At 64.6% G+C, this 23,188-nt stretch overlaps 1 protein-coding gene across 1 annotated transcript; it reads right to left on the reverse strand.

The window, feature by feature from the left end:
* On the reverse strand, positions 1-22,226 carry NKD2 (NKD inhibitor of WNT signaling pathway 2). Its single transcript, XM_030333220.1, has 9 exons — positions 22,121-22,226; positions 21,771-21,850; positions 4,286-4,346; positions 2,974-3,101; positions 2,577-2,672; positions 1,919-2,066; positions 1,583-1,652; positions 798-925; positions 1-527 (listed from the first exon to the last, which is right to left on the reverse strand). Exons 1-9 carry the CDS (start codon positions 22,224-22,226, stop codon positions 1-3), a joined length of 1,344 nt encoding a protein of 447 aa, XP_030189080.1.
* Positions 22,227-23,188: the final 962 nt, after the last annotated feature.

Genomic DNA, 23,188 nt, shown 5'->3' on the forward strand with positions numbered 1-23,188 from the left:
CTAGGATGGGTGGTGGTGGTGGTGGTGGTGGTGGTGCTCGTGGTGGTGGTGGTGCTCGTGGCGCTGGACCGCGGGCACCGCACAGCCCTCCCCCACCAGCGGGGGCGGCGGGCCCCGCACCCCCTCGTGCTCCGGCACCGCCTTGGGGGGCGAGTGGCCCTCCCTGCCCCTCTGCCGGTAGCGCTTGTGGCCGTAGGGCTGCGGCGGGGGCTGGCCGTCCTGGGGGGCGGGGGCCGGGGCCGCCGGCAGGTGGGAGCCGAAGGCTCTCCCGGGCTTGCCTCCGCCGGGCGCCCCAGGTGGCCTCCCTGAGCCCTTGGGGGACCTCAGAGGCTGCTTGTCCTGCCCCTTCAGGCGGGGCTGCGCGTCCAGGGCCCTGGCGGGGTCTGCAGCCGGCGGGGGCTGGTCGGCCAGCGGCTGAGACCTGCGGTGGTGCGCATCGTGTGCGTCCGCCTCCTGCGAGTGGGACCTGCTCTGGGGGTGCACGGCCTTGCCCTGATGCTCCTGCTTGGCTGGTGCCGGCGGGGACCCTGCGGACACGGGGCACCCCTGAGACCCACCCCTGGCACCCTGCGCAGGCCTGGGACGCGGGACACCCTGCGAGACCTCTGCGGGGCCCGGGACATTTCACGCCGGGGCAGGCACACCCCACACACCTGACTGGGACGCCCACGTTTGGATGCGGGACTGTCGTGAGCTTTGTCGCAGGGACCCGGGGACGCTTGCGGGGAGGGGGCTCCTGTCCCCGGGGCGTCCACACACGGGACTTCAGACCCCGAGCGCTGGTCTCCGGTACCTACCAGGTCCGAACTTAGACGTGTAGTTCTCGATTCCGGCCAGGTCCAGGTAGTGGTTCCTCCGCTCCGTGTTCTCGTCCACGCGGCACGGGCCCCGTGCACAGCAGGGGTGGGGGTCGGCGCCCGGCCTCCTGCGTGCACCGTGGGGATGAGGGCCTGAGTGCTCGCCGCCTCACGGGCCACAGCAGGCCCTGGGGGGACTGGGGGACGCCTGGGCCGGGTGGTCTCCGGATCCCGGGCAGGGGGCCTCTGTCCGGCACCCACTGCCCCAGAGGGGAACGGGAGAAAGGCCCTCGAGGACGGCCAGGTCCCCAGCCAGCCCCGGGGACCCCAACAAGACCCCAGCAGCACCACTGGGAACCCCATTCGGAACTTACGGGGGCTCCAGTGTCCTCCCGGCTAGAGCCTGCAGCCGGGATCGGGCCACCGCCGTGCGGCCTCCGCACAGCCCGGCCGCCAAGACACCACGTGGGACCGCCGGGCGCCAGAGCAGGTCAGAGGCAGGGTCCGAGGCCAGCCCACCACTGCCCTTCAAACCTCACCCAGCACTCAGACGCCGAACGCGCTCAGCTCCAGCAGAGCGCCAGCCGCCAGAGGGGCCCCCAGACGGTGCCCTCACCCTGACAGCCGGCAGTGCCCGGGCTCCTCGGCCGGCATCCCACCCTCCGCACCCAGATGCCTGACTCGGTGGCTCTGTCCGGAGGGGACAGCCTGGAGGCCTGCAGGCGGCAGGGGTGAGTAAGCTGTTCCCACTGAGGACACCCCAGAGGCAGAGCCCCCCCACTCACCTGACACGTGCCGACCCCCGGGGGTCCTCGCTGAGCTCGCCCTCCGCCCTGCAGTGAGTGGGCTCCCGGTCTGCGGGGGGGGGGGGGGGGCAACCCTTCACTCGCTTAGTCGTTGACTCGCTCAGTCACCCACCCACTCACTCGTTCACTGAACAGACAGCTTGCCCTTGGCGGGGATGGGGCACTGATGGCGCACAGAGGTGACGGGGCCAGAGGCTCAGGAAGTGAGCGGTCCGCGCCGTGGGGACGGGGTGTGCAGGACAGGCTGCTAGAGGGAGGGGGTGGCTGCCATCTAAAGCAGGGTCTCCGGGGTGTCTGAGCAGGGGAGCCCCTCACCTTGGCCTGGGGGAGGACTCTCCCTTCTCTTGCTGGAGGACTCGGGGCCGACGGTCAGTTGCACACGGAGGGTCCTGCTGCTGCCAGAGGAGTGGCTGACGGAGGCGCCGACGGCCTCACAGATGGTGTGCATCAGGCTGGACACGTCCTGAGGACGGCCATCAAGTCACCGGCACGGGCAGATGGGCGGGCGGCCCTCTGCTGCCTCCAGGCCGTCTGCCTGATTCACACGGCCTCCCACACAGTCCCAGGGACGCCCACAGAGCTTGTCTCAGCGGCCTTTTTGTGCCCCCGGATTTAGCCCAGCCCGTGCACCGGGCAGCCTGGGACAGCCCTGCTGTCATTGGGACCGCATCTCTGGGACACTGTCCATCTGAAACTGACTCTATGTTCAAAAGACTTAGGAATCAGATAAACTGTCAAAATTTTGCTCGTTAGGCCAAACACGTCCTGCACGCACAGGCCGGCAGAGGGGAGCCCCTGGGACTCTCGGCTGCCCCCCAGCCCTGACCCTCCTCACCGGCCGCCTGGGAAAGGTCCGGGCCCCCCCCCCTCCCTCCCTTCCTGCAGGGCAGGGCTCTGAGAGGGCAGGCGGGGAGGGGGCAACCTCTGTGTGTCTGCTGTCCCAGCCTTCCCCGGGGGCCGCCTGGCACCTCACCTCCCTGGTGGCTATGCCATTGTTGTCGAAACCATAGAACGTGAACGTCCACTCCTGATGGTTGTCCTCCTTCACCGAGACGTCGCACTGGAGCGCCTGCAGGGCACACGGGACAGAAGGAGGCAGGCAGGGTCGTCCTCACCCCAGACAGGGGGGCCTGGGCCCTGGGCCCTGCCTGCCCTCCAACACCAGCCCCTCCCCCACTCCAGGCGGGCAGGCACAAACCATAAGTCGGGACCTCCTGGGATGGGGGGGGCACCTAAAGGGGGGGGGAGCACCATCCCGGCCCAGGACCTCCCGAGGGGGGGGAAGCACTATCTGGTCCCAGGACCTCCCGACGGGGGAGCAGCATCTTGGCCCAGGACCTCCTGGCAGGCAGGGAGGAGCAAAGACCTACATCGGTGTTCAGGTGCCTCTTGCCCAGCCCTCGTGGGCCCTCGCGGCTTGCTGCTTTCTCTCCATCAAGCACGCCAAAGAGCTGTCCTGCGCTGCCTCGGCCCTCGGCTTTCTCAGGGGTGACTGCCACTGGAGGGAGGGGAAGGCTGGGAAGGGTCCTTTCCGGGTGGGGCAGAGGGATACGGCAGGTGTGGCCGGGGGGCCCTGGAGTCCTTGCCAGCCTCTGGGCCCCTCCATCGGGGTCCGAGCTGAGAGCCCACCCCCCAAGGAGGCACCAGGGACCTGTGAGGAGGGCGGGGCGGCCCTCACCAGGGTTAACCAGGCGCACCCTCCTGCCTCTGCCCCCCGCACCCCTGGCAGCAGTGACTTTGGAGCCCAGGGGAGGAGGCCCCCTGCAGGCCAGGACAGGGAAGTCCCTGCCCGAGGGGGGCAGGAGCACCATCGGGCCCGGCCCAGGATGCCCCCTCTCCCCATCCGCTGGGTCCAGTTTCCCCTGGACTCCAGGACCCAGGGGATGCCTGTGTGCTGGGCGTCAGTGGGAAGCACCCAGTCGCCAAACGAGTCAAGCCCTCGTTTCCGGGCTCGTTTATTCTCTGGGAGAGGAGCTCAGGCCTGTCCTGGCTTAGCACCTGTTGGCAGGTGTCCATGCTGGTGGGAGTGGGGGACGTGCTCAGGGCCTGAGCCCCCAGCTAGGAGGGTCTCGGAGCCCCTCTGAAGGCAGCCTTGCTGGGTCTCGGAGCCCCCCTGAAGGCAGCCTTGCTGGTGAGCCTCCTTACACCCCACACGATGCACATCCGATGATAACCTGTCACGCTCCGCGGGCGGACTACCCCACTGAGGATGCAGACGTGTGGCCGGGACTCTGGCCAGTCAACATTTCCCAGCTGACCGTTCCCGGCAGCCTTCTGCTGACACAGGACGTCAGACCCAGACCTGACCCTGGATTTGCCAAATGGCTTTTATACAAAGCCTGGCCATCCCACCTGCACGCCGGCTCGTGGGGATCCAGACACATAAAAGGTCAGAGGCCCTTGTGACTCCAGCTTTTGCCCACATCCCTAGATCCAAAACCCAAGTCCCCTAAGCCACGCAAGGAGCCCTGAGAGAAGTGTTATTTCGAAGTATATTTTAAGGCTGAACTGCCTTTCAGACCGGGCACAGTGGCACCCGCGACAGCCCCCTGGGTTGGCCCGGGTTTCAGGGACATGCCAAGGCGGGCTGTCCCGTCACCAGGGGCTCAGCTCGTTCTGAGCGCAGTTCCTGCTCGTGCCCTGGGTCAGGCTTATCGATGAGGTTCGGGGAAGGAGACTTACCCTCTAGGGGACACTGGTCCTCCCAGAAAGGTCCCTCCTGCAGGTCCCCGCCGAGCAGCTCCTGCAACAGCAACAGGACAGCCGGATGACACAGCTCAGCAGCAGAGACCCAGGCACGAGCCCTGGGCACCCGCACTGGACGCCAGCCTCCCGGGCTGTCATATGCTTTCGGCTGAGAGATATGACCTCTCCACACCTCACTGAGCCTCAGATTTTAGAAAGCAACCCCCACCCCCCGGGGTCATCCGGATGCGACTGCACCGTGTCCGGAAGACGCGGCTGCCTGTGCGCGCAGCGGCCGCCGTAGAATGCGCCCCGCGTGCCCGGGTCGAGTGGCATGGCCTTTGCCTGAGCCCGCAGCATAGCCTTTGCCGTCAGAGGACAGCCCGGCACCGGTGCCGGGCTGCCCTCCCCCTCGGCTGCCAGGGCCCGGGGCGGCGGCGGCGGGGAGGGCGTTCGGGGCAGCCGGACGGCGTGAGAGGACCTCGTGGCCCATCTCAAGGCCAGTTACGGAAAAATGGGGAAAGAGCCTCAGCACATCCGAGCGGCTTCGGCAGGAAAGCTACCGAATGGAAGTTCGGGGAGTTGCATAAATAATTCACAGAAGCAAACAACGTGGAGAAAGAAACACCAGACGTGACCGGGGAAGCCTCCTTGAATCGAAAGGGCCCCAAGATGGTGTGGAAACCGGCCACCCCAGGAACCGGCGAACCTCCCAGGGGCCTTGGTGGGGAAGTGACGATTCTTGTCCCTGCGACTGGTGATTTCAGACAGATTCGTCCCCGTTACACAGACGCCCTTAAATCTGTGCTGCTTTGGCTGAAGAGGGGGGCAGAGGGCTTGGATTGGGACGCATCAAACCCACCGCAGCCCCTGGCCAGATGTGCTGCGGGCCCTGCCCAGGGGGCCCCAAGGGGCCGAATCCCAGATGGCGGGGTCCCATCAAGAAGAGGGCGTAACCATCTGCCCCTCTGGGAGTCCCAGCAAGGGCCCACCTCCCACAGCAGTGCCCTCCCCAGCCCGCCAGGGTGCCCCCACCCCTGCCAGGGCGGCGACAGCCTGCCCACACCCTTCGCTCCCCGCCAGAGGCCACGCCTCTTGCCGAGACCACCCCCAGCTCAGACTCCTACGCTCCTCGTCCTCCCTAGCAAGTGGCCCCTCACCGGACAGGCCCTGGAGGAGGCCAGGAGAACCCAGATCCTCAGGGGAGGCCTGCCAGATGCCCCCGCCGCTGCCCATGGGTGCAGAGACACTGGGAGCTTGGACGAAAAAAGTAAGCTTCCGGCCTCCCCTGAAAAGCCAGAAGGTCCAGCCACGTGTTCCCAAGGATCCCCAGGACCCTCCGCCCCTGGGGATACCCCCACGCCATCCCCCACCCCTGGGGAACGCCCACGCCATCCCCCACCCCTGGGGAACCCCCACGCCATCCCCCACCCCTGGGGAACCCCCACGCCATCCTCCACCCCTGGGGAACCCCCACGCCATCCCCCACCCCTGGGGATACCCCCACGCCATCCCCCACCCCTGGGGAACCCTCACGCCATCCCCCACCCCTGGGGAACCCCCACACCATCCCCCACCCCTGGGGAAACCCCCATGCCATCCCCCACCCCTGGGGAACCCCCACGCCATCCCCCACCCCTGGGGAACCCCCACGCCATCCCCCACCCCTGGGGAACCCCCACGCCATCCCCCACCCCTGGGGAACCCTCACGCCATCCCCCACCCCTGGGGAACCCCCACGCCATCCCCCACCCCTGGGGATACCCCCACGCCATCTCCCACCCCTGGGGAACCCCCACGCCATCCCCCACCCCTGGGGGGACCTCTCTCAGGCATCCTTCTCCTGTGGGGGAGCCCCACGCCACCAGAACTGTGGCCACGCCGGGCCAGCCACCCCGTGGTGTTAGGTCTGAGAGGTCACGTGCACGTCCTGGCCGGGACCAGCTCCTGTCAAGGCCATGTGGGTGTGGGGGCTTGGGGTTATGCAAACGATCCCCCCAGGAGGAGTCTACTTTTCAGATTTCAGCGTCTGTCTTTCCTGGAAACCCATTTCTCTCACCCCTGGAAATACCCTGAGGCAAACCGCTTTTCTAAGACCTCTTCCTTCTCAACCCACTAAAGCGTGGGCTCAAAAACTGCTCTCTGTGGAATAATGCTGAGCATTCTGGAAGGATCTCATGGGTCTGCTGGAAACACAAGGCCACGGTGAGAACATCCCGAGCACAAAGGGGAGGCTCGGCTTCCGCCTCAAAGCCAGGCTGCGACCGGAAACGGGGGGCAGGTCGGCTGGAAGGGACAGCTGTGTGTTTGCTCCCCAAGACAACACTCGGCCTGCCTGAGAGATGGGCTCTCCCCCAGATGCTCGCTGTGTGTCGAGTCCAGAGGAGTGACAGCAAGGACCTGAGCACGTTCTGTCGTGACAAGAATTCAGCATCTCCACGGAGGGCTGGGCTGCTGGGACCCACGGTGAGCGGTGGGCGCGTGCCTCCCTCCACCTCGCCCCTGCCAGCTGCTGCCCTGTGAGCTGCCCCTTCTTCTGTGTTAAAAAAATGCAGAACTAGGGGCAGCCGGGTGGCTCAGTCGGTTGGGCGTCCGACTTCAGCTCAGGTCATGATCTCACAGCTTGTGAGTGTGAGCCCCACATCGGACTCTGTGCTGACGGCTCAGAGCCTGGAGCCTGCTTCCGATTCTGTGTCTCCCTCTCTCTCTCTGCCCCTCCCCTGCTCACGTTCTGTCTCTCTCGGTTTCTCAAAAATAAATAAACATTAAAAAACTTTTAAAAGGCAGAATGGTCCACTCAGTGCACCTCACAGCTACCTCGTGACTCCCGACCTGGAGCCCTGGAGCCTCTAGGGTCCTGGAAACGTTGGCCTGTTCCTCAAATGTAAGGTCAAGGCTGCTTCCACTTCTGAGGGGCAGGACTGGGAGAGAGGTGGGAGGGAGGTGGGATGGGGAGTCCAGGCAGGGGTGAGAGGTGGGGCGAGGGTGACAGATGGGGTGGGGGTAGGGAGGGAGAGGAAGACAGAGATGGGGGAGACAGGGGAGGGGAGGGAGGGGAGGGAGGGGCCCCGGGCAGGTGTGTTGCTGGCATTTTCCAGAACCAGATGCTCTTGGCATAACAGCCACTGGGGCTCTCCAGACCCTCAGGGGAGGGTGGCCCGAAATGCCGGGTGGCCCCTCACGACCATCTAGAAGGTGCTGTTCAAGCATCCCCATGAAGTCGGAAACAAGGGGGGTCCCTCCTCGCAGGCCCCACCGGCACGTCCGGGGCTCCCGGCCCCTCCACGGCCACACCACCTGCCCCCCGCCACCGTGGCCCAGCTCACACCAGCTCCACCCCGCGCTGGGGGCTGCCGACCAGCCAGCAGGGTTTCTGACCATCGGGGACGTGATGACAGGAGAAGCAGGTGGCTCTACAGCAGAGCAGGGAGGGTCTTCGGGTGGCTGGACGGGAAGGAGCCCTCTCAGCCTCCAGCGCGCGGCTCCTGCCGTCGGCACCGCTGACCGGCCGCGGGACTCCCAGAGACCAAGGGCTGCAGCGTCAGGAGCCCCCGGGACCACCTCCCCGGGGTTAATCCCGCCGACGGGGGCCGCCCTGGGTGCTGGGTGGCCGGGTGGGAGGCCAGGCAAGGAGCTGCCTACCGTGTGGCGGAAGACGGTGGAGTGACAGGGCAGATGGGGGTTTGCGGGCCCAGGAGGGGAGGCCGAGGGGTGCAGGGCAGAGGCCCGGCGAGCGCTGCGGGTGGTGGGGGCCTCACACTCGGGTTCTCGGGGTTCAGGACACGGGGCGGGATTGACATGGGGTAAGAGGTGGGGAGTCTGGACTCAGCACGCAGACCCGAGCCTTGTGGGGAAAGGCAGAGAGCGAGGCCAAGTCAAGGGTCAAGAGTGCAGAGCCCTGGGGAGGACGAGGGCCAGGGCGGGAGGCTGCAGGGGTGGCGGGGGACAGGAGCCCCAGCCCGCGGTCCCATGAGGGCCCCTGCCTCCAAAGCTCTTTGAATGAGAAGAACCCCCACGCCTGCCTGCCAGGAATCCCAGGCGGTTGGGGGTCTGGGGGCGCGTCCGCCCACACGCGTCTCGGGACCCGGGGTAGCCTTGCCCCCATACTCTGTTTTGACGAGAGGAAGGCAGGAAGGCGGAGACCCGCCATCGGGTGGAGTGTGACCTCGCGGCGACCCGCCAGCGAGTCTGTCTGGATCGCCTCGGGCGGCTTTGAAGTGCGCCTCTCGGTTTCCGCAGCTAAACAGTTTCAGATGTGACACGGCGGCTTCACGGGCTTGATGATTCCGACACGCGTGCTGAGGCCCAGGGGCCCCGCTCAGGACTCCGGACCCTGAGACCAAGGCTCCCGGGTAGGCGGGCGGGCTTCAGCTTCTGGTTCTTTCTTTCACAATGACAAGGCTTCCAGATCTGAGAGCGGCCTTTCCAGAGTTTGTCCATCGGTGCTTCTAGGTTAGGGCTGTTTCATCAGACTTTGTAATCACCAATCTGGAATGTATGTCTAGAAACCCGGTAATTTGGGGACCAAATTACCCGAAATAAATGTGTCTGTCTCTTCACACGCCAGCTCTCTGCTGGAACTTACTCCCCAAATGAGGTCGGACAACAAAAATGGTTCCTCTCTGTCTCATCCCCAACACGGTTTGCCATAAAATTGCTTGTTTTATTAAGAAAAGACACAGAATGCATTACATCCCCCGCTTCCCCTGGTCTCTAGAGGTTAATAGCACCCACTCCCCCCAGAAAACACCCTGAGACTGTCCCCGAGGACCCCTCGCTTAGACCTTGCTGGAGAATGGTTGCCAAGCGTGTGGCGGGAATGGCCGAGAAACCACAGCACGGGGGACAGGAGCGTCAACCCAGGACACGCCGCGGATGACGCAGCCCAGCGGCCGGCCCCAGTGCATGGGGATGTTGGGGGGAGAGGACACATACGTGTGAATATACACGTGTGGGATGGTATCTCATGTGCACACACACACACGCACACACGGGTATGCACATGCACACACATGCACACACACACTTCTACCCCAGATAATTGAGAAGGGGCCATAAATATGCTAAAATCATCCCCAGGGACGTTAGCATCTGGGAACTGTTTTCAGTCTAACACTAAATGTTAGAGAACACTTTTCTCAGCTGACCTGCAGACTCGATTGTCTGCTCCCGAACACGCCTGCTCCTGTCTCTGTCTTCAGAGTTAACGATTTATAATTTCCCAGAAAAAAGAAAATCAAGGGTGACTGACCTTCCATATCCTGCTGCTGTCCTCTGAGCTTACTGGCCAGAGGCCACAAAACACAACACAGAGCCCCCCATCCCCTTGGGAAGCGGCTGCACCCCAGGCCAGTCCTGCGTAGACAAGGTTGAACGCACCAGGTTTAAAGTGCAGACCCAGAAGCCGGCTCCCCTCTGTCTCAATCTTCCCCGGGAACCCTGACTTCTCCCGTTCTTTCATTTGTATTAAAGCCTTATGTTTCCACTTCACCGGAAGACTAATCCCAAAGCTGGAAAAGAACCCATGGATTTTAGGTCTCTTTTGTTTGTTTGGTTTTTACTTTAGAAGGCGCCGTCTGCTCTGTGAAGTCCGTGTGCAGAACGGGCTGGGAGTGTTGAAGGGCTCCTATCTGGTTCCGGCACACAACCCTGAGGACTGGGCTACTCTGGGGACGGTGATACGCACTGTTTCTTCCTCTGGAACCTTCTTGCTCGCGTCACGTGCAAACACAGCCCTTGAACGGCAGGGACGGACGGCCCCCCCAGCCTCTGGGGAGACCCCTGAGCTCAGAGGGAGCAGCTCGTGCCGGCCATGCCCCTCCTGTGCCCGCACCCCTCCCACGTTCAAGGAGGCCTGCACACGTCTTAGTTAAGCAATGATCTGGACTCAGAACCGGGAACTGCAAGTGCAAAGGACAAGCCCCGAGTGCAGGACACGTGCTTGCCGGGCCGTTGGTCAGGTGACACAGCGCAGTGGTTCCCAGGATGACGACAGGATCCGCACAGTCGCCTGGTCACACAGCCCTCTGGCCCGGGACTCACCCCACCCGGTGTCCCCCCCATGCCCCGCTGTCTGACTCCCGCAGCCCGTGAGCAGCGCGAGGCCCGCCTGGGTTGGGTCCCGGCTGCACGGCTCTACGCAGTGCGACCCCGGGCAATCCCCTAACCCTACCGTGCCTTGGTTTCCCATATGCGGAAGGGGGCAATGACTGTTGTGACCGGCGGTCCTGACCCTGCCGCTGCAGCGAACGGGTCGCGTCCAGAGTTCGTAGGCGAGGCCTGCAGGTGTCGGCAGGGGCTGCAAGGCACCCCCGCCCTCCCGCCACGAGACTGAAAGATGTGTTTGCTCTGCCTGCCTTAAAATTTCTCTCCTTGTTGTTGGTTTTCAGCAATTGGATTGTCAGACATCCTGGCACAGTTTTCTTCGTTTGCCTGAAGGCACGGAGCACCTTCGGTCTGTGGTTTAGAGTTTTTATTACGTTTGAAAATCTGGGGCCGTATTTCCTCAAATCCTTGCTGCTCTCCTCCTTCTACGCTCTCTAGGCGCGTCGGACCAGGACGGGGTCCCGCAGCCCCCGGCGCTCTGCGCACACGGCCGTGCAGGCCCCTCTCTGTGCTCCGTCCTGGCCCACGTCTACGGTGCCGCTGGCCGGGCGCTAGCCTCCCGTGCGGAGAGGTCACTGACGTTGCCCGCCACTGCGCGCTGCTCACTGGGACGCCGTGTCCTCCCGTCTAGAACGTGCGTCCGCACTTCCCACCTCCGGTGACGTTTCCTCTACCTTCGTGAACACGTGAGACGTATTACCGTTTTCGTGTCTTCTGGGCTGTTTCTCAGTCCTGTCATGGTTCAGTCTGTGCCGATGGATTTTCTTCAGGTCACGGTCATGAGGTCTCAATCATTCACAAGACCGAGCAATTTCGATCGCACGCTGCGGGTCGGGCTGGATTCTGTGGGGGCACAGCGCTGTTTTGTCACACCGTGCCGACCCCCGACGGCCCAGCCTGGATGCCGAGGGGACCTGACTTCCCACACCTGTCTGGACCCCACAAGCCGCCTACACGCTCCTGGCCGCTCCTTCCCAGCTTCTCACCTGTGCAGGTCGGCCCCCACCTGGACCCGCGGGGACCCCCTGCCCCCGCTCTCCAGGCGGCCCCTCCTCTGCCGGTGTCCCCGCTCCCTCTTTCTACACTGTGACCCGGAAACCAGCGCCCGCTCCCCGTGCCTCCCAGGGGTCACCGCCCCACACTGCGTCGTCTGACGGTCGCTGTGTTCCGTGCTCCGTGCAGTCTCCCTGCTGTGTGAGGCAGGACGGCAAACGCGGTCCCTCCATTGTGACATCGGTTTCCGGGCAGCTGGGTCAGCGCCTCCGGCCAGCCCAGTCCCCGGGCCTGCACGGCCCTCAGCGCGACGCCCGTGGAATCTCGCCCTGGTGCCTCCCCTCAGCCCAGCCACTGGCCATCTTCACTCCTCGTCTCTAGGGAGAGAGGGCAGCCCCTGTTCCCAGCTTCAATTTGCCCTCGTTTTAGGAGGCTCTCCCTCATCCTGTGAGGCACGGCGCATATCACTCCCATGGTGCACTCCCCCGTTTCCACATTTATGTGTCAATAACGTGTTGCACACCGCACAAGGTAAACCATAGAAACGCTAGTGCTAATGGTCTGATTGGCCTTCTTTCGTCTAAAAGGATTCTTGACAATTTTAAAAGCCAAGCCCCCGACACACACACGTGAGTAGGGCGTATACACCCATATCGCACTCTCACACTGATCTGGCTGATGACTCCTTGAAACACACGAAAACCGCCGTGACCAACCCCAGCCGCGGAGGGAGGGGACACGGAGTTGGCTACACCCCAAATGCAGCCTCCCGGGGCTGTACTGTCCACGTGGCAGCCACAGCCACGGCCACGTGGCCGTTTAAATTTCAACGGATTCACATGGAACCACATTAGAAATCCATTTCTCTGTTGCACCAGCCACATTTCAAGCATGAGGGTGACCCCTGTAGGCAGTGTGGGTACATCCAGTCCAGTTCTACTGGACGGCGCCTAGTCCCATGCCCCCACCTACAGATGGAGAAACTGAGGCCTGGAGACGTGTGCAGGCTCCCCAGGCCACAGGGAGAGCCAGCTGGACCCTGGCCCGCCCGGCCATCCTGCCTTGCCAAGGCCTCAGTGAGCGGCTTCGGGCCAGGACCGAAAGCGGGGCCCACTCTGCACATCCGGAGGCCCTGACGTCTGACCTGCTGCATCGTGGCTAGGAGTCGACCGCTGTCGGCCGTGACCCTGACCTTGGCGCCCTCGGCAGAGCAGCTGTCTAGGCCCGGGCCCCACCCTGCTCCCAAATTCAGCCTCCAGGCAAGGGCTGTCAAGGGCACTGTGCCCCCACGCTGGATGCCCCGGAGGCAGGCAGAGGGAGGACAGCCGGTGCCCAGCCCCGCTCCTCCTGTGCTGCGGTTCACGTCCCGGGTCTGAACCCGGTGTCTGGATGTTTTGGGTCACACTGTGGAGGGCGCTCTGCAGAATGAAAAGGCAGGTGCCAGCAGGTGCCAGACAGAGAGGGGTCCCGGGCCCCATGAGGAAGGCCGCTGCACAGGCAGCAGAGGGCAGAAAGGGTGTGTGCAGGGTGGCCCCTGCCCTGCAGGACATTTGGGACAGCCCCTCAGGGGACCGTGTCTGGGCCTCCACTCGGGCACTCGGTCGGAGAAAAGCTGCAACCTCCACGGCCAGCCTATGAAGGTGCCTGGAGAGAACGCTCGTGTCTCTGGTGGCGTGCACCGAGCCACGTCTACCCCTTCCACCCCATGTCCACGGGACCATGGGGTCCGGGCTTCACCCACACCCCAGCCCCCGCCGCACGGCGCACACGCCGGGGGTGGGAGCCCACACCCCGAACGGTGCACACGCAGGAGGGGGGAGAGCCTACGTGCCAGTGGAGTGTGCTGTGGGCCTGAGCGTGAGAGAGCCCGCAGCAGAGGTCCCGGCCGTCCCCCGCCAAGGAAAGAGGCTCCCGAGTGCAGATAAGCAAACAGGTTTGCCAAAGAGCCAATAACACCGATGCACGGCTACCGAGGTGTTTCGAAGCCTGACAGGTGACACGCATGCCTCCTCTGGGGGCACAGCAAACGGCCGACCTGTGCGCCTCGTCACTGCCGAGGTCCCCACGTGACGGCAAGCCGAACCATGCTCCCAGTTCTCTGCCCCCCCGCGGGGTGACCAGCTCTCTGACCGCCCCCCCGGCCCCGTGACACAACAGACCCGTCACCCGTCTTGGTGGCCATCTCACGCTGCCACAACAGGTCCTCGTGGGGTTCCACGGGAAGGACGTGTCGACGCTCGTGTGGAAGACGGACATGCTCAGGCGTGACCTGGGGCGTGACCTGGGGCATGACTTGGGCTGGTCCAGGCCCTGCCTGGTGGCTGTCTCCTTACAAGGAGCAAGAAGGGGGCAGTTAGCCACCAAGAGCCCTGGACAGACATATGGACGGACGGACCGCTGGCTCGTGTCCCCCCTGCAGAGCGGCTTTTGTCTGGGCCTCTCGTGGGGCTGGCTTCCAGCGCTCTTCCCCATTTCCTGGGAATCCCTCCAAGCAACGATAGCTGCATTGAGATCTTTCTGGAAACCCTGTTCCATGCCCAGAAAACAACTCCAGGACCTGGGCAAGTGAAGGCCAGTCCTGAAGCACCGCCCCCCCCCCACCCCAGAGCACACAGATCACTCTATGCCTGTGTGCTTCCACTGGGTGAGGTCTGCAGACCGGGAGGGGCCCGGAAGCTTCCGTGGTTCAGCCTGCCCAGAGGGGCCTGTGGCCAAGCGCAGAGAAGGAGCAGGTCTGCAGAGGCCCAGGATGAGACAGCAGGTGCCCGTCCTCCCAGGAGGGGCCCCAGGGCCTGGTGAGCGCGGGGCAGGCCGGAGTGCAGAGGGCACCTGGGGGGACACAGGGACACAGGGCCCACAGAACCTCAGAAATCCAGCTGGGCCGAGGGGCACTCAGATGTCCGCGGGCAGGGCTGAGCCAGAAGCCACACTGGGGCGGTGGGAGGTCAGGCAGGGGGGTCCACGACCACGAAAGACCCGGCTACACTCGGATTCCTGGGGGCGTGGGGAGGCTCCTGTGCAGGGGTGAGGGCACCTGGCTGAGCGGGCAGCAAAGGGGCAGAGGCTGAGTGGGAAGCCGGGGCCTGCAGGGGTGTGCGTGGCGAGGACACAAGGGTCTCAGCCTGGTGGAGACCAAGGCTGGTGGAACTGCTGAGTGACAGGGAGACAACAAGAGCCCAGGGTGGCCAGCCAGTCGTCCTGCGTAGATGAGGGCGTGGGCACAGGGCTGGGGAGACACCTCAGTTTAGGCCCAGCACAGCCCTGGGGGACAAGGCCGGCAGGCAGCTGGACAGATGCTCCTGGGCCGGGCAAGGTTGATGGACACTCCTGACATGTAGCTACCAGGGGGCAGGAAGAGACCCCGAGGAGCAAGAGTGGACGGGCCCCGGGACGGGGTGCTGGTCACCCAGGCCAGGAGCCCAGAGGATGGGGCTGTGGGCACCGTCCTGCTCCCGACACTGAGCGTGAAACCCCGACCTCACCAGCAGGAGGCGAAGAATGTGCCAGAGTCCCACAGCCAATGGGCAGCGAACCATCGGGTCTGGAGAGAGATCAGCGCTGCCTGAAACCTTCCCACGACAGCCTGGGCTGTCCACACAGTGGGCAGGGAGCTGGCGCAGGTGGGACTGCCTTCAGAGGGAGGCTTCAGGCTGGGGCTGCGGGCTGGGGGCTGGAGGTTGGGGAATGCAGGCTGGGGCTGGGGGCTGGGGGCCGAGGGCTGAGGGCTGAGGGCTGGGGACTGGGGGCTGGGGGCTGCAGGCTGGGGGCTGGGGGCTGCGGGCTGGGGGCTGAGGGCTGCAGGCCAGAGTGTGTGGGGAGGAGGGTGAGCTTTGGGGAGCACAGTGGAAGGTGCTGGAAGGAGGGCTGGCTGTCCAGGCCCCAGATGACAGAGAAGGAAGGACTGAGGGGCTGCTTGCAGGGGTCCCTCTGGAGGATCAGACCGAGGCAGAGAGAAGGCAAGGAGAGCCACCCTGGGCCTCCCCTGCCCCCGAGCTCCTGCAAGAGGCCAAGTCCCAGAAGGACACAGGCTTGGGACCCGAGACCCACGGTTACAGGCGGGCCCAGGTCTGGGGAGTGTCCTGCCATCACGGCGGGGGCTCGGGGACGAAGTCCGGTGGCCTCACCTTCCTGACGGCAGGGAAGGCTACTGAGTCCTGGCCGTGCTCGGAATCCGAGTCCTCCGAGAAGCTTTAGCGGCCGCGCTAACATAATGCCCAGGGTCAGTTTTGATGTTAAAACTGGTATGTGGCTTCCCTTCTCTGATTCAGACCGAGTTATACTCTCCTCGGAGGACGTCGCAGAATGAAAGGAAAACAGATCCTTCCAGTTCCGGCTGCCATGGGCCGCCCAGCGCCGCGGGCAAACTCCAGCTAGCACAGCAGGCGGGACAGAAGGGACCCAGTGTGACTGGAGCGGAGACAAAGGCTGCCGGCGGGGCCCCCGAGGCTGCAGGGGTGGCACAGGACACAGGTGGGGCCCCTGTGAGGACCTGTGTCCAGTCTCAGCCGGGCTTCTCAGCAGAGGGGCAGCCCCCGCGAGGGTCCTGACACAAGCCGGCTCTCCGTTCCGACAGGTCACTGTCACACACGGTGGAGCGTCCAGAACGATGGCTCTGGCCTCACGTGGAAATTGGACGGTGCGGCTCTCCCGTTGAAGGCGGGTGACCCCACGCTCCGGGTACCTGCACCTGGGGTCAAGTTGTACAAATGAGGCGGCACTGAGCCCGTGAAGGCCCATGGTCTCCCTGGGGAGCACCAGCCCAGCCCCTGGGAGGGCCTGAAGGTTCCAGGCAGGGGTCTTAAAAGGCCTCCCAAAAGCTGACGTGTGAGTAGACACCTGAAGGCGGGGAGGCGGGGAGCCGAGCTGTGCGGATGGGCTTCCAGGCAGAGGGCAGCACGTGCAAAGGCCCTAGGGCAGGACCAGGGAGGAGGCAGGGGCAGAGTGGGTGCCCCTGAGCAAGGTCAGAGGTGAGACGCAGGGAGGGGTGTCAGCCTCTCAGATCTTCCTCCCTGAGGAGGTGCTGGCATCAGCCCTGTGTCCCCAAAGCCCCTTCAGCTCCGAGGTGGAGGGCGGGTCGCAGATGTGTGTGGGCGGCGGGGCGTGGGGAGCAGGTCACAGCAGAGGCGGGGAGAAATGGCTGATTCTAACCCTCAACATCAAGAGCCTGAGTTGACGGGTTTCCCGAGGAACGGGGTGAAGGTGGGACAGGCGGGGGGACAGGGCCTGCTCGCTGGCATGGGGAGGAGGAGGAGCCTGCGTCCTGCGGGTGGTCTGGCTGGAGAGTGTCCTTGCCACCTGGGGACGCTGGTGCCTGTGGATGCATAGCCCACAGGGGTTTGCTGGCCTGCGGGGGGGTTCCTGAGGTCTCCCTCCTCGAGCTACAGCTCCACACCCCTGACTTGGCCCCAAGTCAACGCCAGCTGTTCCGGGTGCAAAGCGACCCTGTCACGATCCCCTTAACAGACCCCCCGGGAGGGCCCACCTGCCAGCCGCCCTCCCTTCCAGGCTGGCCGCGGAAGAACCTAAAGCTGACCCAGATGGGGCCAACCAGGGATCTGGGGAGCGCGACTGCTGCGCCTCAGCAGCCGAGAGCTTGTCTCGACACCAGAGGCCTGTCTGCGTGTGCCCAGCACTGCTCGGCGTTCCTGCCCAGAGAACGCGAGTCTAGAGGTTCGTTCTGGGATCAGCAAATCCCGAAACAGCTATTCAGCTGTGGCTCAGTGTGGACGCTCTCGGGTCGGCCTCAGAACAAGGGCCTCCGCTGACGCGTTAGTGTGAAGGCCGCACCAGCCTCGACGGGAAGCCTTGCTACCCACGGCTACTGTTAGTCCCTTTTAGGCCAAACAAGGAGGAAAGCGGCGCGTTCCAACCTGGCACGTCGTGGAGCTGTACCGGGCGGAACGGTGCCTCCCGGAACCCGCGTCTCCCTGGAACCTCGGATCGAGACCTTATTGGAGAACACGGTCTTTGCACATGTCGTCTGTTAAGATGGGGTCGTGCTGGATCTGGGCAGACTCTAACCAGTGGCTGGTGTCCTTGTAGGAAGAGGAGGGGACACACAGAGACACGGGAGGAGGCCACATGTGGACCTGGGAAGGGATGGGGCTGTTGCGGCCACAAGCCCAGGGACACCGGCTGCCCCCGGAGCTGGAGGAGACCAGGAAGGACCGTCCCGCAGAGCCATCAGGGAGGCACAGCGCTGCTGACAGCCTGGTTTCGGACTCCCCCCCCCCCCACCCCGAACCAGCACAGAATAAATGTCCGCGGTTTTAGGCAGTTTGATACAGCGGCCAATACGGGTAGCCCGAGGTTGCTTTTTTATATGATTATTTTAAAACACTTAATTCTAGGGTGCCTGGGCGGCTCGGATGGTTGAGCTTCTGACTCTTGGTTTCGACTCAGGCCATGACCCCACAGCTTGTGGGATCGAGCCCCAAGTGGGCTCTGTGCTGACAGCGTGGACCCTGATTGGGATTCTCTCTCTCTCCCTCTCTCTCTGCCCCTCCCTGCTCACTCGCTCGCTCCTTCTCAAAAATAAATAAGTAGACTTCAAAAAATAAAATAAATAAAAGAAAATACTTCATTCTAAGCCATTCCCAGCACGTGCTTACATTGATCAGTTATCAATCGACTCCGGAAAGATGTGGAACCCGGCGCCCGGTGCCCACATAAGACCGGGGGTCTAGCTTCCTTCAGGAAGAACCACCCACACCCTCCTGCTGGGGTCAGGGGCTGATCTGCTCCAAACTTCACCTGGGGACCCAGGGACCCCACAGCAGTGGGCTGGCCCCTCCTGGGTTAAGCACACACATGTGGGCGTCCCCAAGGACCAAGAGGATGCCGCACCCCGAGATGGTCAGGGCCCGCTGGGCCTCCCCACAGGCCAGCGAGCCTCCAGCAGGCCTGAGAGAAAAGGAACAGGAGAGGCAGTGGGAGAGAAGGGGGCGCAGGAGGGGCCGAGGGGGGTTTCCTGAGAAGAGCGGGGGCAGCCGGGCCCCTCAGATGCTTACACGGGAGCCCACGAGTGCAGGGGAAGGAAATCGGTGCTCGGACGTGGGTGTGTTCACCTCACACTCCTCTCTGGGCCCCAGACCCTGTCCCCGGCTGGCACCGGCTGGCCCATCCGGCGGCCCCATGGCTCCACAGGGCAGCATGGACACTCGGGGTTGACACTCGGGGCTTCGCTCAGCAGCGAGACGGGCGTGTGGCCTGCGGGCCGCTGTGGGTCCTGCCTTCACTTCGTGCGGAGACCCCGGCACGGCGCTCGCAGCGTGGGGACCACCCTGGTGCTTCTCTGAAGCTCCCCGAGGGCGCCTGTGGATGAGGAGGCTCCACGCTCCCTCAAGCCGCCGCCCATGAGGACACAAGCCGTCACAAGCCCGCCTGTCCCCGGGGCGGGCGGCCGCACCTGCCATGTCTCCCACAGCTTGCTGGGAGCTTCTTGGGAGACCAGCAGCCCCGGGAAGTGCCTCTGCGACCACGGTCCAGCACGGGGGACAGGCTCTGCCGGCCAGACCCCGGCCCACCGCGGCCAACACGGAGGGGTCCTCTGCCCTGGCCCCCGGCCTCGCCTGGTCCTCACCTGCCGCCCCGAGGCTGTCCCCACCTGGAACCACCTGAAACCACCACCCTGCCGCCCGAAGGCTGTGCCCCCGCTTTAGAAATAGCACCGTCAAGTGCTTCTGGTGCTGCTGCCCGCGTTCCTCGTAACGCCCTGCATGTACGACCCGCGGGACCCCCTTCCGGGGTCCTCTGGGCGCCACTTGCCAACACCCCCACGTCACGCGGCACAGCCTGGCCCCGCGGGGGGCACTTGGCAGAGGAGACAGGTCCTGCCAATGTCAAACCGTAGCGTCTCCCAGAAGCAACAAGGAAGACCGTTCCAGACCTGGACACAGGCGGTCCAGCTGCCCAGAAAATGGTAATATTTACAAGAGTGTTTTAGACGTGCGCTAAGTAGGCACCAGGCGCCAGCATGGTGCACGGACGTTAAATGGGGGAAAACCGACCTCATTTCCTTTATTTTGGGGGAAGAGGGGGACAGGTGACAGGAGGTGGGCACACACTTAATTTCCACCAGGTGGTTCGCCACAGTTCTGGTGACCACACAGGGCAGCTCGGTCGGCACGGAACCACTGACCAACTGCAGAAAAGGCGCGTATCCCCCCGGGGCGCACTGAACACTCCAGCTGGCCTTCCCCGGGCACCCCTGGGGGGCAGGGCCATGAACAGAGCTGGATGGTCAGAGCGGAAGGGAGCAGGACGCCAAGCCGTTAACAGGAGGAACGTAGGACCCGACCCCCAAATGTCTCTGACCGAGCAGTTTCCAAGGTCCGAGCCCGTGCTGGGCAAGAGCCGTCCAGGCTACGTTCAGGGACGCGGTGGCTGCAAGGACACCAGTGCTGGAGTGAGGTACACCTGGGCCAGTGGGTCAACCTGAGGCTGGTGCCAAAGGCTCACATCCCCGCGGCCAAATGAGGGAGACACAGTAGAAGCCACGCTGTTGTTTCAAAGCTAAAATGTCTTTCAAGTCATTCTGCTCTTCCTGTATCCTGGTGTTAAGACACCTGCTTCTACCAATCAGCTTGGGCGACTCGAACAGCACACGCTGGGGGCTTGTAAAGACACTCAGTTCTCGCACTTTGGACACCGGAACCCCAAGGTCGAGGTGGGGGCAGGTTCCGTGTCTGGTGAGGCCTCTCTCTGATCCTTAGATGGTGTTTCCTCGAGTGTCCTCCCACAGCAGATGGGACAGGGACCTACCTCTGTGGGGCCACTTCTAAGGGACTAACGCTGTCCCAGGCACTCTGTCCACATGACCTGAGCACCTCCCAAAGCTCCCACCGCCTGACACCATCACCCCAGGGCCAAGCTTCAACAAACAGACTTTGGAGGAACACAAACAAACAGATCACAGCAGAGCCTAGAGGGCCCTTCCGGGACCCGTTGTCCTGGAGGGCCACCCCGGGACCCGTGGGCCTGGAGGGCCATTCCAGTCCCAGTCCCGTGTTCTCATCGGCAACAGCGTGTTCTCTGCAAGCCCCGTGGCCCAGCAGAAGCAGGCCGGTTGGTGCTGGGACTGCCCCGCGTGTCACTGCCACGTTCCCAACGAGTGAGTGCGCTCGCCCAGGGACGTCCTGAGTGCACAGAGCCAGGCCCTGCGCCCACGCCCCCAGGCCTGACCTCGATGTGAAGTTACAGGCAGGCGACGTTTGACTGACCACATGCAGGACGGCCGAGCCTTGACGAGGCTCCAGCCCCTTACTGGCACCTCTCTCTGACGAGGGGGAAAAGGCAGAAACCAGCAGTGCTGTCTGGTCCCCTGCGTGGAGGGGCACACGTCCGTCCAGCGTTATTATGAGGTACCCAGAAAATGCCCTCTGGTGCATTCGCTACTTCACGGCACTCCCAGAGAGCACGAACGTGACTCCAGGGTGTCTCCTTTTCAGGACACATCCGAGCCCTTTCTCAGGACCCCGCTGCACAAGTGTCTAAACAGACGTGGAATTTTTATTTAGCAACAGCCAGGAGAACGTCCTTCAAATAAGGGAGCTGATGCACTCTGCCTGCCGTGGACTTTGGGGGTGTGGGGACAGGCAGGACAGGGGCAGGGGCCTCGGCCACCTGGGGTGGCCCTCTACAGGGACCCAGTTCACGCGGATGCCGGGACCACCTTCTGCTTGACAAACTGTGGGTCTACTTTACTCAAGGTACCCCCCCCCCCCGTACCCCAGGCAGGGGCTGTTCTCTGCTTCTAGACCCAACGCCTTTCTTTTTTTTTTTTTAATTTTTTTTTTCAACGTTTATTTTATTTTTGGGACAGAGAGAGACAGAGCATGAACGGGGGAGGGGCAGAGAGAGAGGGAGACACAGAATCGGAAACAGGCTCCAGGCTCCGAGCCATCAGCCCAGAGCCTGATGCGGGGCTCGAACTCACGGACCGCGAGATGGTGACCTGGCTGAAGTCGGACGCTTAACCGACTGCGCCACCCAGGCGCCCCAAGACCCAACGCCTTTCAAACCCACTCTGCCCGACGGCTGGGTCTCGAGCCCACAGTTGGGGCCCCTGGCTGCGCACCTGGAGCCTGGCTTTCCCATGAGCCTCCCTGCAGGCCAGTGGCCACCCACCCCACAGACGGGAGGGGCGGTGGTCTCAAACCCCAGCGCAAGCCATTGACCCTAAAGCACCCTGATGCCCAGCGCCCGCCCCCGACGCCTCCAGCTGGGACCCTGAGGCCCTGGTGCCACAAGACCCCAGCCTGGGACTCAGAGGCTGGGCAGGGACGGGCTCTGGGCCCAGCTGGGGTCACCCCGGCGGCGGGCCACCTCGCAGGTCCGGACCAGGGGTCACGACTCTGGCGCCCGCTCCCCGGCCCGCGCCTACCTGCCTGCCGCCGACGCGCCGCTCTGCCTCCTCCGCGCCTTTGTGGCCACTCGCGTACGCGGACACCGCGAAGCTGTCCCCTGCGGCCGCGCGAGCGGACGCGCGGGAAACGAGGCACCGAGGAGCAAGGAGACGCGCGTCAGCCCCTGAGCCCCGAGCCCCGGGCCGGGTCCCCGCCCGGCGCGCCCGCCCCATCCCCGCGCGCCCCGGGGCTCGGGGCTCAGGGGCTGGGGCCGGGGTGGCGGAGGGGGGGGGGGACCTACGCGCTCCCGGAGCCCCCGCGGCGGCGTCCCCGCACCCCGCGGGCTCTGGGCTCGGGGTCCCGGCCGGCGGCAGCCGCGCGCGCTCACCTTCGGGGCTCTCTCTCTGGGGCGCGGCGGCGCGGCCGGGGCGCGGGGGGCCGCGGGGGGCCGGCGAGTGGCCTCGCTCGCCGCGCTTGGACTGACACTTCCCCATGCCGCCCGGGGCTCCGCGCTCAGGGGCGGGGCGGGCGTCCCCGGGGGGGGGGGGCGCGTGCACCGGGCACCGGGGCGGGGTGGGGGGGGCGGGGAACGCGGACGGGGAGGCGACGGCGGCGGCCCGGCGCCCTCTGAGAGCGCGCGCCCGCCCGCGCCCGGGCTTTAAGCGCGGCCCCCGCAGCGCCCCCCGCGGCCGCCGACCGCAGCGCATCGCGGCCCGCCCGCCGCCTCCGCCAGGGAGCCCTCGAAGGGGCGCGTGCCGCGTGGGGACGTGGCGGGACGGCGCCCGCTGGCGCGAGGCCCTGGGACCAGCAGCCACGAGGGTGGGCAGGGCCCTCCGTGGACCGGCGGTCCTGCGCGGACTCCACGGAGGGCAGCTCCAGACCCCTCACCAGGCCAGCCCCGGTCGGGACCCCCGTTCTAGGGGAGCCAGGAGGACCCCCGTTCGCAGGGGAGGACCCTGGAGCACCACCCCGGGGCACCGTAGCTGGCGGGGGCGGGCTTTGGCGGGGGGGGGGTGGCAGGAAGCTCTGGGGCGGACCTTGGAGAGAGGTATGAGGAGGGCAGGATGACTCAGTCCGGGCCTGGCTCCTGTGAACCCGCGGGCTTCTTCCCCAAAGCTCCGGCCCCAGACCCTGCCTCACGTTAATCAAGGACAAGGAAAGGGGCGCCTGGGTGGCTCAGTCAGTTAAGCGTCCGACTTCGGCTCAGGTCATGATCTCATGGTTTGTGGGTTCCAGCCCCCCATCGGGCTCCGCGCTGACAAACAGCTCAGAGCCTGGAGTCTGCTGCGGATTCTGTGTCTCCCTCTCTCTCTGCCCCTCCCCCACTCATGTTCTGTGTCTATCCAAAAATGAGTAAACGTTAGAAAAGTTTTTCAAAATAAAGGACAAGGAAGGAGCTGCCTTGGAGGGACACACCCTCACCCTTCTCCTTTGGCCTTGGCTGCAGCAGAGCCTT

This window comes from Lynx canadensis, chromosome A1 (assembly GCF_007474595.2).
Source record: "Lynx canadensis isolate LIC74 chromosome A1, mLynCan4.pri.v2, whole genome shotgun sequence".
Lineage (NCBI taxonomy): Eukaryota > Metazoa > Chordata > Mammalia > Carnivora > Felidae > Lynx > Lynx canadensis.

Bases quoted from the DNA above. Each gene is read 5' to 3' on its own strand.
- NKD2 (XM_030333220.1), bottom strand. From the start codon at position 22,226: ATGGGGAAGTGTCAGTCCAAGCGCGGCGAGCGAGGCCACTCGCCGGCC. The intron at 3,102-4,285 runs GTAAGTCTCCTT...CCCTCCCTCCAG, and splicing joins GGACCAGTGTCCCCTAGAGG to TGGCAGTCACCCCTGAGAAA. The intron at 2,067-2,576 runs GTGAGGTGCCAG...GGCCGTCCTCAG, and splicing joins ATGGCATAGCCACCAGGGAG to GACGTGTCCAGCCTGATGCA.